Source organism: Neodiprion virginianus, chromosome 5 (assembly GCF_021901495.1).
Source record: "Neodiprion virginianus isolate iyNeoVirg1 chromosome 5, iyNeoVirg1.1, whole genome shotgun sequence".
Lineage (NCBI taxonomy): Eukaryota > Metazoa > Arthropoda > Insecta > Hymenoptera > Diprionidae > Neodiprion > Neodiprion virginianus.
Genome location: NC_060881.1, coordinates 26,246,207 through 26,262,466, shown reverse-complemented (window position 1 = coordinate 26,262,466; position 16,260 = coordinate 26,246,207). Strand labels below are relative to the sequence as shown.

Below are 16,260 nucleotides of genomic sequence, written 5' to 3'. Positions count from 1 at the left end.
TAGATACAAGTCTTTGTTTTGACGGAGTGGTGATGAAAATAAATGAAATTTCGTACCAAACATTTCGTTCTCGCCTTAACGATGGCTAATGAGGTTAAAAATAATATTGTCGACGCTAACTTATAATTATAATTCGGTGTATTTGGATGCTCGTTCTTTTTTTTTTTTTTTTTTCTTACTCTTACAATGCGTACTAACGAATGAATTTTTATACAATAAACTTTCAAGTCTTACTATATTATTGCGATGAGTCAACTTTTATAAGAAGATAGTATTCCATGGTTTTTCGGGTCGCTGATTACGAACCTGAAATCAGATATCAAAAATTCAAGATAGCGAACGAAAATTTCAAAGTTAATGAAATCCGGTTAAAAAACTTTATGCACTGGTTTTCGGGGTTGCTAATAAGATTCGCCATACTGAATTTTGATAATCTAATTTCAAATTCATAATCAGCGACCTCAAAAAACACTGGACAGAGTTTTTTCTCCGGCTGCGATCCGATTTTCGTCCGCCATATTGGATCCGCCATGTTGAATTTTTTGAATCCGATTTCAGATTCGTAATCAACGATCCCAAAAAATTATGATTCATGCGTAGAGGAGTAAGTTTCTCAGAAATGAATTATTCCTGTAATTTATTACAATTGTTTTCAATCAATTTGTTACTAACGATAAAAACCGCAACGAAACGTGTTGACAAGTACTCTAAATATACTAAAAATACTTGACACTATGGACTGAAATGTTTGAGTATACTTGTAATTTCATTTGTAACATTTGTTGTAGTATATCACTGAAAGCTATTGCCAGTCGCTTTTCGCGAAGACGGAAAAATGATGAAAAACACAAATAAAATCAACTTCCAAACACCGGGACGTTAAACATTTATAACGCGATTTATAAGGCCGACAGATGTGGGATTTACTCTCGGTCATTGTACAGTAAATTGTACTGTTAAGAATACCGAACGAGTGAATCCTTTTTCACATTTATTATGCAGCATTATATATTCTTTATGCGTATTTTTACGTTCCCGAAAATTGAAGCACCTTTTTTAATCTCTTGTTTTGCATTCTAGATTCATTATAAATGAACCTGTTGCTGCTATTTTTACATTAAATTCGTTATCGAAACACGAAATGTACAACAATAGAGACAAATCGCACGCGATGAAGCTGATTCTACGACAGAAAATGAATGGAGGATAAACAAAGAGACAGAAGTTGAGAGCAATTCGAGTAATTTTTTGAGTGAAAAATATTAATTGATAGTTGCTTCTAATACGGAATCTGAGATACAATGATGAATATTTAAAGAGATACTGAAACTTGGGAAGCTAATCGAGTCCTCGATATCGTAGAATTATTATTTATCATCCTGATAATTATTTGTTTATCATTAAAACTCGTACGAGAAAATTGCAAAAGCCATTAATGCAATTGGATTTTATTCATGAGTCATGAAATGTCGAAATCATCGCGAACATAACGTCACCGTATGTTTATATTTTGCGATTAGCGAAACGTGATACGTGTCTATGAATAATAAATGAAACGATAAGGATGTGAAGAAATTTGATCTGTAATTTCACTGCATATCGTATTGCATTTTTGTTATTTACTGTAACAATTATATCTCAGACATTTTACTCCGGTTTATGCTAATATTGTTTTCTCTCGGTTCGTTTTCCGTGTTCCGAACGTAAAGTTGGAAAATTTTTCCGAAATCCAGGCAAATTATATTACAATCTTGCTTAAACGTCCCATGAACGTTCTTACGAATGTCAAGTAAAAGGCAGAAATTAAATATATCCAGTGAATCATTTTTCATGCGTGAGGAATATTGGTGAATGCAATGTACGAGTGTAGAAATCTAAAATATCGAATTACACTGATTTCAAACTTTTATATTCATTCCGGATCTGGATATAGTTTGAAAAAAAAACACACACACACACACAATTTTATAAATTTAGAAATGTATTTCTTACCATGATAAACCTTTGTTATGAAATCCGTGGGTTTACTTTTTTCATCTGCATGCAAGTTGCAGTTTTCAGTAATATGGCGAATCTCATATATATATATATATATATATATCTACAATAAAAAATAAAAAGAGAACAGATTCCACTAAAAAATGTAGGAAAAATCTGCTACCTTTGTAGAAAAAAAAATAATATCTTTGGCATGGGTATTTTTTTTTCGGTGAGGTTAAAGTTGGTAACGTTGCTGCAACGATGCATGTTTCGGAAAAATCGTTACTTCGCACCTTTAGAATTGTCCGAAATTTAGTCAGCCGTGATAAACAAAACGGGCTCGTATTTTGAAAATTCAACTTTCCGAAAGTCGTTCTAAAATTCCCAATGACGAATTTCCTTCCCGAGGTTCCGTTACGTTAACGTAACCCTCTTTTTACATACACATGGGACGGGTTTGAAATTGATCGGAATGACCATGATTCCGAAGGTAAAAATATCGAAAATTGAAAAATACGGAAAGATGGAAGTGGCGAAACTTTCAGCAAGTCAGAAATTCACAGAACTGAAAATCTTCGATCGTAAAGAATTTCGATGCTTCGGATTTTTATATTTTCTAATTTTCTTACTTCCGGGAGTTCGACTCGTCGGATTTACGCCATTTCGGAACTTTCAGCTTTGGGTTTCGGCTCAATCAAAACTTTGACTTCAAGGTTTCGCAACTAAAAAATTGCGGAATTCGGCGCCTTCGGAACTTTTCAAATTCGAAATTTCAACCCCACCTCGTCTAGATGTATAATGTATGTAGCGTTACGAAGTGCGCATCATGAAGGCGATCACGATGATGTCACCTAAATGGAAGTGAACATTTACAGCATTTACGTACATATACATGTGTGTATAACTTTGCATATGTGCGAAGGTACGTGTATATTCGCAAAGCATGCAAACGATGTCGTGTAAGAGTACGTGATAGGTGCTCGGTTGAAACCATACGTGCAGGCACATACGTAATATACAACTCACTTTGCGTGCCCCCCAAAGTGCGTACATTATATATATATATATATATATTCGTTCAGCAAAGCTGCCGGTGATGCTGAAACTTTCTGAAACATGTGGAATTTTTCGGATTTTTAATCGAGAGGAAAATAACTCGGTGAATTGATGCGTCGACAAGTTTGTGAATTAATTCCAATTCACCTGAATTAATGAGAATTAATTGAATTGTCGAAAATTAACTGAGTATTGATTGAATTATGGAAAATTAAGTCGAGTTCATTTGAATTAGTTTGGACTTGTGGCAGAATTAGTTGTTCGGGGTGAGATAAAATTTATTCGAATTAACGGGAAATGCAAAGGAATGAATTGAATTTTTTTTTAACTGATTTGAATTAGAGTGAATTATTGGGAATTATTGTGAAAAAGATTCGATATTCATGAATTGAAATGAATTGAGTCGAATTAAAGAAGTTTGTCTGAATTACAAGAATTAAGTTTGAATTACTTGAAAATTAATTTAAATTCATACAAGTAAAAACAATTATTACGTCAGTCAAATTTGGATTTATTTTCCCCCTTGTTTTTACTCGCATCTTTATGCTACGAAATATATTGCGTGGTATTTAATTTTTTCTATTCATTTATGTTTTCATCGTCATACTTATTTACATTCTTATTTGCACATATTTTAATAGTAAACTGCCGACGTTGAGATGATTTTCATGTTTGTTATAGAAATGATTTCGTAATATCCTAAATGAGACTAAAACAGTAATATTAAAATAAAATTCTGCATTGGTTATTATCGGTAGTCATGAGAAATCATTTAGGACTACAGAAATCTTACGAGAAATTACCTGATGAAAGTAAAATTTGTTTTTCACGTAATCCCTCTCAATCACTCTGTAAAATGTAATTAGAATCATATCGCTCTTTCTTACAAAGTGGATTTCAGGAAAGTTATTCATATCCTGATAATCGTAAATAAGAACGACGTTGAATGCTCGGTCGGTAAAGGTAGGACTGCTGTATAACCTTAAATACAAATCTACATTTACAATGTATGAATCAGCTTGCTATATTTGTATGCTTCAAACGCCAATCAACACTTCGTCTTCTACATGTTGGGAAGAAGAAAAAATAAATTATCACCGATTGCTTTTCAATCTTTGACAATCAAACGATGATATGGCTCGAATAAATTAACGAATACATTCTCGATTATATTTATAATCGATGAAAAAGATTGGTTCAAATCATTCACATAATTCACGAATAAATTGATTGAACTTGATTAAGTACATTGAAACTGTGCCGTGTGTTCTTATAATAAGGAATTCTGAGAACGATGAAACCGAGTGAATAAAACGAGACTCGTTGTGTGAAAAAAAAAAAAAATAAACAAACTTGCCAATTAAAGTTCCTTATTTCTCTTCAATTTTATTTCATATCGCAAATTCAAGTCCATTTACGGTCAGTCTAATCTTAAGCTGCGTGCAGTTTCAAAGAATCCTCACAGGTTTATTCGTATGTACGAATCGCTTTCACGCCACACATGTTTATACACGTATATGTCTATAAACACCGCGCGATGTGCGTATAAAATAGTAATTTCAAGTGGCATGAAAAGTGGGTGCGTGCTAGTTTACCAGTCTAGCTCTATCCTGAGTAATGGCCACTTAAGATTACGTAAAGGTGATTCATGTGTATTAGTATGTCGGTCTGCGAGTCCTCACCTTATATCAAATACCTCCATGTGTCCTCCACCTACGTATAAATTTTATTATTACATATGTAGGTATCTTCTCCTTCTTTCTTCTTCTTTTCCTGCTTCTTCTTCTTCTCTCGTATGACATAACTGACGTCATTGCCGATGCCGAGGAAAAACGCACGCTGAATTATTCAATACATCTTTTATTTATTCAGCTATTTCATTTTTTCACCCCGTTTTTTTTTTTTTTTTTTGTTTCTCTATCGTGAAACGTAAAATCAATGTAAGGTTTCTGCTTGCTTGAAAAATTGATCTGTGCAATCGTTTATCTTTCGCCGCGATTGAATATTTCGCGATTCACCGTTGTCCATATTTTTTTCTAACGTTTTTATACTCCACGAAAATATTACACTACATACGTCAGGCTGACTTACAGATTTTGAAAATGAGGCGAAATTTTAAACGATCTTTTCTCAATTCTAATCGAGTAAACTTTTCGCAAACTCTTGCAATGTACATCGAATTTTGCCAATTTCTATCACTCTTATCATCGTTATGAATTATAATTTAAATCACACAATGATGTAAAGATGGTCGAAGTATCGTTGTGATTGAATTAATTCTTTGAAAATGTGACGATTCGATCGTAGAAAGAGTGAAGAAAAAAAAAAAGAAAAAGAAATGGAAATAGTCAAAATCAGAACAAAATAAAACGTATACACATGAAAATTCAGACTTTATCAGACTTCAGATCGTCACGCGATAATCGGACTAATAATTTTTTAAAATTCAATCCTTTGAACCTTAATTTATCCGCTACTGCATACATACGACATCTGATATAGTTTTGATGATAACAACAGCCGCATGAATTCACACGATGTATCTACAAACATCTACGACTCACGCACCTGTTTTCTTTATCTATACCACAATCGATGTACATTTCCGTTGCAAGTGTGTGCGTGTGTGTGTGTGTGTATATATACTATATATATATATATATATAGTAAACAAATAAAGAAAAGAAAAAACCGAGAGAGGAAGATAATACTTGATATGTAGAGGATAAGAATCCTATTTATATATTTGATGATGATATAACAGCTACTGTACAGCGATTGTCGTTCGATAATTATTATCGTTATTTAGAAAGTCGAAATGTCTTTTGATTACGGAAGAAAAAAAAAAGACGAGACGGTGATATGCAACGACCAGTTTCTTCCTAGAGATTCTTCAAATTTATTTATAAGCGTATCGTGAAAGATTATGCAATTTTTTAGCTTTTCGTAAAATCACTGATGAGGTTTGAAATTTTTCAAATATATAATCGAAACAACTGATCGTATAAGTGAAATTCAGAAAAATTTCAAGATAATGTTAAATTAAAGCCGATTTTTTAATTTGTCGTTTTAGACGTTAGAAATCCGCGTTTAACGTCATGGAAATATTATACTAACGAAACAATGTCTTAATTTTCAAACGGTTGCCGAAATTATATTTGAAAAACGTATGTAAAAAAAAAAAAAACGATTTTGTTTACATTATATAAACATCGTTACGTGCAGTTTTACAAGAGTTATATGTATTTAAAAAAAAAAAAAATGTACATGCATCGTTTGAATACATACTCAATTATAGTTAAGCTGTTGATAATTTGCAGTTTATTTCAACGAGGGTATAATAATATAATCTAAATAAGGTGGGGTTGGAAAAATAGTTTACCGCGGATGTTGATCATTGTCATCGCCGCGCCTTGTATGTTGAACCACACGTCATAAGACATTCAGATTATCTGTATTTGTATATGGGGAATTTCATGCAAGCCCAACGAATGAGTAATTTTTGATTTTATTGAAAAAAATTTCTGCAATCTTCCCCTGAATTTTATCAGACATTATTTTATTGAACGGCTCAATTATTTATAAATATTTAAAGTGATTTTGATGAGGAAATTTTTTAAAATACTCAAAAAAATGTCAAACTATATTTTCTACTCGTTAACGGTCTTGAATATGATGTAAAGAAATTATGATCGAAAAATGAAAAGAAACGAAATGAAAATAATATTACGTCTTCACATCTGGGTGAAAGTCTGGCCTATGCTGTTTATAATATAGAAAACTTTCAGAATTACATGCAAATTATTATATTATAGGCATGCATATCGATTTAACACCGAGTCCGCGATTAATCAAACACCTAATTAAGTATTCCTCGGCAGCGAGTTTCTTCCTCCTCCTATTATTCGTCAGCTGGCAATATGGCAGGTATAAGCAGCAGAAGTGGCGGAGAGACTAGTTTGCATAATTGGTGCACGTATTAATCTGCATACACGTACATACGTAGTCGTGCATCTTGGTATTAATTTACGCAATGCGATGAATGAAATACGCGGTTATATGCATATAATTATATGTATATAGATTATTGTTTTTCACAATCATGCAACTTATCAACTTCACCAATGACTATCGTTACACGTATTATCCGTTAACGTCATCAGGCCGGAAATCTAGATCTGGTGATTCATGATTTTAACATTATATTTTACTATTTTTTTCTTTTACAGAAAATTCATTTCATTGTTCGTGTCCATAATTTAACCAAGCCATGTTTGTTCGATGCAGTGTTTACGTGAATGTAACGAACCAAAAAGTGTTTGTTTAATTAAATATATCATTTAAATTCTTTGTGAAGTCTGTTATCATTCAAACACCCTTTACATAGCCTGGTAAATATAATCGTCAGCTGTGTTGAACGTTCACATTGTCTAGGAAGAAATCTCATTCGATTTAACAATTTTAAACAAATCGAATGATATTTTATAGTTGTTATTCCGTTTCGTCGAACAAATTGTTTGATCGAATTGAGCTACAGACATATATCGATTCAAATACTTGTATCAGCCTCACCAAAATGTAGCTACATGAAGTGAAACTACAAAATGAAATTACTTATGATTGTGCGTTGTATTGAATCCTCGTATATTTTTTGCAAATAGATTCAAGACTCGTTGTTTTGTTTTTGTAGATAATGGTCGCCCACCGTCATTGATAATGAGCCAAAATCTGCAGAATTCAACGCTGGTGAGTAATTCGCGGTAGTTCAGTAATATTCGAATAGATGCAAATATGGCGAAGAAGGAGACGCAGAACAAAGAGGAAGTTGACGATAATAACTCATCGGTGGTTGCTTTCTGTCGAGTCTGCGGTTATCTTGCGGCATGAGTTGTTAAAGCGCTGCAGGAATCGCTGCCAGAGAAGATAAATCGAACACGAATGCCGTCGGAGAATTTTTCACTTACTTTGTCTTTCGTATATCTTTATAACGTGTATAATTACATTAAACTTGATACTATGCAGACTTCGGTCGCAGCTTCATGTTTGACAATGAGAGCTTATATAAATCATTAGCTGGCTTACTCACTATTTCGTTAACCCTGAGTTTTAGTTGTCTTTAAGTAAGTTTTGACACAGGTATCTAGAAACAAACGCGAGAAATTGACGGTCTCGATAACACTAGTCCTAGAAACTTTAACCGCTATTTTCGCAAATAATTTAGAGATGATTCTTCCGATTTTGAGTTATCGTTGTACAAAAATAGACATTTGTAGTAAATTATTGGCAAGGACTCGAACGGTGAAGTCACAATGTGACCTAGAAATTTTCTTTCTTGTGAATAAATTTGCTGAATCGTTTGTCGCGATATAAACTCCCAAAATTCAATGAAGCTGAAGTTAGTAACGTTAACGTAACGAAACATTGGGGAAGTCACTATTTTGCAAGTTTATAGCGAGTTTGAAGTAATTAACTTTTCAAAATATGAACTTGTTTTGTGCTGTTATATTTTACTGCAATTCAGAAATTCCTCTAGCTACGAATTAACGATTTTTTTACGAAACGTGAATCATTACAGTAACGTTTCTAACTTCAGTTCCATAAAATTGAATAATACGCAAAGCCCCACTTTTCTTGCACCTGTGACAAAATAGTATATTGTTTACCAAGGAGGCAAATTCGGTCGTTTTGGGCCGGGCGTAATTTTGCAATATGAGTCGTACGTGAGGACGCAATACGAGCCAAAGACGAATGTTGCAAATAGGCGAGGCGAAAAGACCGTTGCCTCCTTGTTGCACACGATTCTTTGTATACAACAAGAGTATGCTACGTGTTTTTTCACGAAGTACAAAATTGAGGTTAGGGTCACGTAACGTCAGATTTTCTCGCGACAGCGCATGCGCGCAGCATTGAAAAGACCACCTTTAACTCCTAGGACTTGAAAGTGGTATTTTCTGTACTCCGCGCATGCGCATTCGCAGACTCACTGGACCGTCATAGAAAACGCGCATGGAAAAACGCGTAAAGGATGCTCGCGTTATATAAAAGAGATTTTCGGCATTATATGTATTCCTGTAATTTGATTTACACCTTCACAACTTATAAGCAAAAATCGTTATCTCAGTCATAACGAATGATTTCAGAGGTTGATTCAGCCGACAGTGGCAGCCGCAGTGATGCCTACGTATCACAACACCGGTGGTGGATATCCGAATATTTCGGCGACACCACGTCAAGCGAAGCTCGATGGGAACCAAAATCACCACACAATACCCTCGAATCTTACCTCCCATAATTCCCTCGGCCAAAATACGACCCAGCATACAGCTTCGTCGAATCTGCACACGGTAACACCGTTACCAGTTTCACCTACAATGACACATCATTCGATGTCGGCGAACGTCACGCAATCCCTCACTCATGGTGGTAATTTAACAACACCCACCGTCATAATGGCCTCGAATTCGGGTAACATTGCCAATCCGACACCCATGACGAACAACCCCAGGCACGAAGTCAAGCTGAACGCAATGCCGTAAGTTGTTTGAAAATTTGTTACGCTTGAAATGCATGGATATTCCGGAATTACAGCAACATTTTCTTGGGATCTTCCGGTGCCCGGAAAATGTAATGTCGGAAAGTTTTGTTTGTCCAGCATGGAATTCCTGGTAGGATACGCTCATGGAAAACCGGGGAATGTCAGGGGGGAAAAAATTGTTCAGAGAATTTCAAACTTGGTCTGCGAAAAAGTGATATGACGAAACGTCTGATAAATGGCTGAAAAGGAAATTGAAAAATTCCCATTTCATTATTGCAAAGAAAATCAAATCATCGTACCAGGTAATCCAGGCCAATTGCACAACCATCAAATGAAAAACACCGTCAGACTTAGAAGGTGTGCAATTCTTCTAAATTGCCTGGTATAACAATGTGAATTTTTTATCGGATAGTAGCACCAATGCCCACCGAAATCTCGCATTTGCAGATATTAAAAAAAAATTATTACTCTTCCAGTAAAATATATGCTGAAAATGTGGTCGAAACACCTATAATTTAATTGGGGAAATCCACTCTCTTGGTGGGAGTGGTTAGACTTGAGAAAATAATCTGGAAATATCAGGGAATTGTTTTTGAATTATTTGGAGCTGATTTGGAGGGCGAATGATGAAAATTTCATCCGAGCCCTAAATAAGAAACACTCTAATATGTATATTAACACGAGGAAAGCATTTAACTACAACTATCTGTCTCTTTTCTCTTTGAAAATTTGAAACCATCATGCATAATGTGGGGTCTATAGTTGTTAGGAGACTGGAAATGCTGATGTCATTTCATTTAAGGCATGTGAACACATTAAAAAGTGAAAGGGTTCGTTAATGACTGACTAGAAAAAAAATTTATTACCAACACAGCTTGATAGTATGATATTTTATTCAGAAAATCACAGTACAGATGTTCGGTGAAAGTAAAAGAGAATCATATTTTCCATAAAAATGTAACGCTTGAATTCCTCAGCTGGTTCCACGGCAAGATATCGAGAGAAACTGCGGAGAGGCTGCTGCGCCCAAGAGAGGACGGTCTGTTCCTGGTTAGAGAGTCGACGAATTTTCCTGGCGATTATACGCTGTGTGTGTGCTTCCAAGGCCGCGTCGAGCACTACAGAGTAAAGTACAAAAACAATCAGCTGACCATCGACGACGAGGAGTTCTTCGAAAACCTCGCCCTCCTAGTCGAGCATTACGAGCAGGACGCCGATGGCCTTTGCACCCAGCTCACCAAGTCGCTTCCCAAACAGGGCAAGCAGGACTTCTGCGTTGATCCCAAGGCCTTCGTTGAGGCTGGATGGGTGATACAGACCCACGAACTTGAGCTGAGGGAGTGCATAGGAAAGGGTGAGTTCGGCGACGTTCTTTTAGGGGTCTACAGAGGGGAAAGAGTCGCGGTAAAAATGCTCAAAGACAACAGCGAGGCTGCCCAAAGGTTCCTAGCTGAAGCGAGTCTGATGACCTCCCTTATACACGACAATCTTGTCAAGCTGCTCGGACTCGTCTTCAACAATCAGCACATGTACCTCGTCACTGAGTATATGAGTAAAGGGTCCCTTGTCGATTACCTCAGATCTAGGGGAAGACTTCACGTGTCGAAAAAGGATCAGATCAATTTTGCCTAGTAAGTATTTATGGAGATTTTTGGAACAACTGATTGTGAGACAACTAGATAGATTGGAAAATGTGTGAATGTGAATTATACCGTCTTAGTGTTCTTTATAATGACTTAGATACCTGAGAAAAAAATTCAAGCTTTTTAAATGTAGAATTAATATTCTTTCAAATTCTCATTCAACAACTGCCGTAAATAGTTGATTTTGCAGAATCGCACTATCATATGCGCTGGATTCTGTTTGCCCCATGATTCTCAGAAAGTTTCACATAGCTCTGCTGTATTTTTCGCAAAATGATTTTTATACATGTCGAATTTCATCGATTTCTTCAACAGAGTAACAAAGATAACTATAAATTATAGCAAGTGTACTGACCTGAACCGTTTGCATTCGTTCGCAGTGATACCTGCGCTGGTATGGCATATTTGGAATCAAGACATGTTGTGCATCGAGACCTGGCCGCAAGAAATGTCCTTGTTGCGGAGGACAACTCTGCGAAAGTATCTGACTTTGGACTCGCACGCGATGAAAACTTCACTCTTGATGCTGGAAAGCTGCCGATAAAATGGACCGCTCCTGAGGCTCTTAGGAACAACGTGAGTTCATCTCTAAATCGCGTGATGATTGTACTAACGGAGTGCAAGCCTCTCTCGCTTTTTCTCTCTGCTCATCTGTCCTTCTGATTCTTAGCAATCTTTTTCTGTACTTATACTTTTTTTTTTTAATTCTCAGAATTTGCTTTTTATATCGCAAAGCGAGAGAAAGAAGGGTTATAAACTGAAAAATTGTTTGACGTGTCTTTCTCTGCACTTATTCGTACCCATCCAATTTCTTTGTATTATTCAGTCAATTCAAACTATAGAAACAAATTCAGCAGAGGAAGAGAATGTTTGATTGAAAGTAATTCGCCTGTATTTGATTTGACGAATTATTGCAATTAATTTTTAACTTGTCCTTATTTTTCAATATTCTCATTCTCTTCTTAATCCAGATAGTTCAGATTGTTTGTCGCTTGCTCGAGTCGCTTAGCAAAAGAAGAATCTAATGTATGGATGTGAAAAAAAAAAATGTGAGTCAAAATTTATTCGGATTCCCTAATCACAAAATGCGATTTCTTGGGCTGGGTATTTTGATAAATACTGGTAAATATTAATATTCTTTTCTCTATTTGATTCTAATTCTCTTTTCTTTTCATTTCAATCCAGTGTACAAAGAGTATCATAGACACGCATACACAACAGTAATTTATATCGTTGCAGAAATTTTCAAACAAATCGGATATGTGGAGTTTTGGTATTCTTCTATGGGAGATCTACTCTTTTGGCAGAGTACCGTATCCTAGAATTGTGAGTATCGTAATAGTCCCGTTTCAATGTCTTGATTTCATGAGAAAAATAATGTTGTTGAACTAGGCAATGAATACTATACATAATAATTTATGTTTGAAACCAATTTAGCCATTAGCAGATGTTGTGAAGTGTGTTGAAAAAGGCTACAAAATGGAACCACCGGATGGATGCCCACCTGAAGTTTACGAGATCATGAGACAGGTATTAAAAAATGTTTTGACCATTGTTTACAGAGAAAATTGCAATATATGCTGATATAAAAGTATGTGTTTCTAATTTTTGGAGAAATATAGTCGATTTACGAAAAGAGAAAGTAAAGAGATTACAAAGAAATTGAAATTGTCTGAATGATATTGATCTATCCATTTTCCATGGTGTATCTACTTGTGTTTAATAAATATTTTGATGTATTTTACGTTCCCCAGGCGTGGGATCTTCAGCCAGAAAAGAGACCAACATTTCACGACATCAAAGTAAAACTTGGGCAGCTGAAAATTGAATATACTATGTGCGCAAATTGAAATGAAGTAAGAAACGAACAAATGTTCCAACTAAACTTTTTACGGATAGGAGGAACAAAAGTGAGGAAACGTCGTGTATGTGAAAACGTGATCTAGCATCAGAGTGGCAATACAAAAGTTAGTAGATGAAGGGATACCTCCTAAATACTCGGAAAGAAAAATCAAGAGCAAACAAAGCCAAGAAACTAGAGAAATGTAATCTAGACTGTAAATTGTATAAAAGAGAAAACGGAGTAAGAAAACTTTTTATTTCCGTTTGTTTGTAATTTATTGATATTTTAGTTCACATATTATATTGTAAACGTATCCGGGATCTTTTTGATTTTTATACACGGACGTAGCTCAATCTGCATCGATTGTGCCTTTCTTTGAATGAATCGACAGGACAGTATTGACTTGAAAGATGTTATCGTAACAATTGCCAGATTCTCGCTTGAGGCGAAGGATCGAGATATGGATTTTAGAAGGAGAAAAGCAAAGAACAAATTAATATTGGGCGAATGTATACAGTAGAGATGGAATTTAGCTGCAATCTGTGGGAGTGTAGAATAGTTGTAACCAGAACAATCATCATCCTGCCATCTTTTCGGTTCGTAGAAATAAAGTTAATTTCTTCTCACCATTCGCAGTCTCGGGATGTCAAGAGATACTTACTGTTTGATATCCCAGACAATACGAAATCCAGAATTCGTCACAGAACAACGTTTGAAAATAGAACTTCACCTGACAAAAGATGTCTTCGATCCTGGACGGAGAGATACACAAGGCTTTTCTGAGACCTTGCGGGTGACAATGAACAAAAGAATGGTTAAAAAAAATATCGTTCCACGTTTAATTAAAAGATATTTTTTTCGCACAAGCAAGGTCAAAGTTTGTTAAGCAGAAATGTTTTATTAATTCGATGTTCGAGTAAAAGTCGTTTTAAAGAATTATTTAAGGTGCAATGTGTCTTGAAAAGACATTCTGTAGAAACGATATAATACGCCCAGAAGTTGTATCGAAGAATAGAATTCAACTGAAAAATGTCTTTTAGATAACCATTTTTAAACAACGACAATAAACGAGAGAAATAAACATCTTAAGAATTCCAAGTGTCCAATAGATAAAGAAAAAGTTATTTACGCACAGGGTAAAAAATAAGGTCGAAACTACGAATCTTTCGGTCGTATGTTGATCTTAGAATTTATTTAACACGACTTTTGACTTCGTGCTTGTTTTTTTAGTATCGAGATGAGAGATTTGTTTGGTATGTTTGAATCTGATTTAAGTTGAAAACTTCCGGTTGATTGTCTGAATTGGTACCTTACGTCGCAAATAAAGAAGTGTCAATGTCAAAAATGCAACTTTCATTCTTTGGACATTTGATTCCTACCTGTTTTAACGACTAATTGTATAAATATAATTGTAAATATTCATTTATGTGCATGCACATGTAACAATGTTACAATATTCATATATGTGCATACACATTAGTATCTGTAAAATCATTATAAATAATATGAAATGTGTGTGTGCGGGTAAAGAAGTAGACGAGAAGGATATAATGCGAAGTTTAAGAAAGTTTAACAAAGTTTAACTAGGTACACAATATTATACATCGGTGTATATATATATATACGTGTATATATATTGTATCTATACCTTGATATATATGTATACATGTACGTATGTATGTATATTTATACGCGCAGGATGTTCCTATGACTCTAAAATTAGGAATTACTCGATGCTCTTCACTGTATTGGTTGCGTCCCTATGTTATTGTTGAATGATACCGTCTCACCTGCAATCGAATTTCAATCATGTCACTGGACATCCTGCAGCTGAACAAAATTATCGACTAATTTATACAGTACGTAGTACGAGAATGATGAGCATATACATGTTACGAAACTACGGAATTGTATAATTTCTGTCGTAAATTTTGTCCAGCCCCCTAATAGTTCGTCGGTTTCGTTGTTGTCGGGATGACGATCATTATGTTATGATTGTTGTGTTATTTTTTTTTTTTTATTCCATACTTGTACATTTTTCTTATCATATTACTGCAATTATTATTAAAATCATTATAATTACTGATATTATTATTATTTATACATCAGTTTTTACATTCTCGTCGAAGCAATACCTGAACTGTTTGCAATTGCTTAATTGTGGACAATCTACGGGTAGTTTCGATTTCTTCTTTTTTGTTTCCAAGTAATTTTATTACACATTTAACTCATCATTTTGCAATGTATTTACCCAATTCCTTAGATGGTAAGAAATTTAATATATATATTAATATAAAATTATTATTATCATTATCATTATTATCATCACCGTCACTGTCATTGCGAATCATTATTATACAAGTATACATGTATGTCACCAGATGAAAATAAGCTTCGTACATCATACGTGTACAGCGTACGTTACGAATTGGGAGAGATTAAACTAAAAATTATTGTAAAGGAGAAATTTATTGAAGTAGGTACTCGTGTGCAATAAATAATTTGTTTGTTTTTACTTTTTCTGTCTTAGAAATTGTAGTATAGACTCGACGTAATAAACTTGTCATATCGGAAACTATCTAATATAAACATTGTAAAATTTCAATGAGAATTTAATATGGTAGATATACTTAACGCTCTCCTTTTTTGTAGCGTAAGCTTCGTGTCGTCGGTCCTGTTGTACCGCTTGCATGGGTGTAATTATACACGTACGTTTAGTTTTCAGGTATTATGTATATGTGGAAAGCAGGGGGTCTCGATATTTTGATCTAGTTATTTTATGTGTAGTTGCTACATAAATTATGAATCGTATCTATTCGAAGAATCTGATATATTGTATACATTTGAGAGTATTATAATTGCGGGGAAAAATAGAAAAATTTACCAGTCTAAACGATGGACATTATACATGAAAGATTAAAGTAATAATAATTGCCAATGGATATACTATGTAAGGTATATATTTATATTCTATCTCCAAATTTACTCCGATTACGAAGATGTTAACGGATTGCTTCTCAATCTTCCAAATATGAACTAATCTTTCTTTTTAAATATTACTCTTTCTTTTCACAAAGGATTTAAATTGTCGGTTCATTTGGTAGCTAAGACCTACTAATGGTAAAAGTTGATCGCAACGAATTTTTGCGTTGCAAAAAATTTCGATCAAAATCGAAAGAATAAAAATACATAGCTCCAATAAT

The 16,260-nt window shown here is 34.5% G+C and overlaps 1 protein-coding gene across 3 annotated transcripts in view; it reads left to right on the top strand.

The window, feature by feature from the left end:
• Nucleotides 1-16,260, top strand: part of LOC124306204 (tyrosine-protein kinase CSK) — a 20,281-nt gene extending 4,021 nt beyond the window's left edge. Inside the window, exons 2-8 of one of the 3 annotated variants that reach the window (XM_046766590.1) lie at nucleotides 7,727-7,782; nucleotides 9,177-9,568; nucleotides 10,549-11,202; nucleotides 11,595-11,790; nucleotides 12,454-12,540; nucleotides 12,652-12,744; nucleotides 12,969-16,260. In XM_046766590.1, the coding sequence (XP_046622546.1) occupies nucleotides 7,753-7,782; nucleotides 9,177-9,568; nucleotides 10,549-11,202; nucleotides 11,595-11,790; nucleotides 12,454-12,540; nucleotides 12,652-12,744; nucleotides 12,969-13,064 (1,548 nt within the window). In that variant the 5' untranslated portion in view covers nucleotides 7,727-7,752 and the 3' untranslated portion in view covers nucleotides 13,065-16,260. Of the gene's footprint in view, nucleotides 1-7,726; nucleotides 7,783-9,176; nucleotides 9,569-10,548; nucleotides 11,203-11,594; nucleotides 11,791-12,185; nucleotides 12,331-12,453; nucleotides 12,541-12,651; nucleotides 12,745-12,968 lie in introns of those variants that run through there. The other 2 variants (XM_046766591.1, XM_046766593.1) reach the window with 2 other exon arrangements.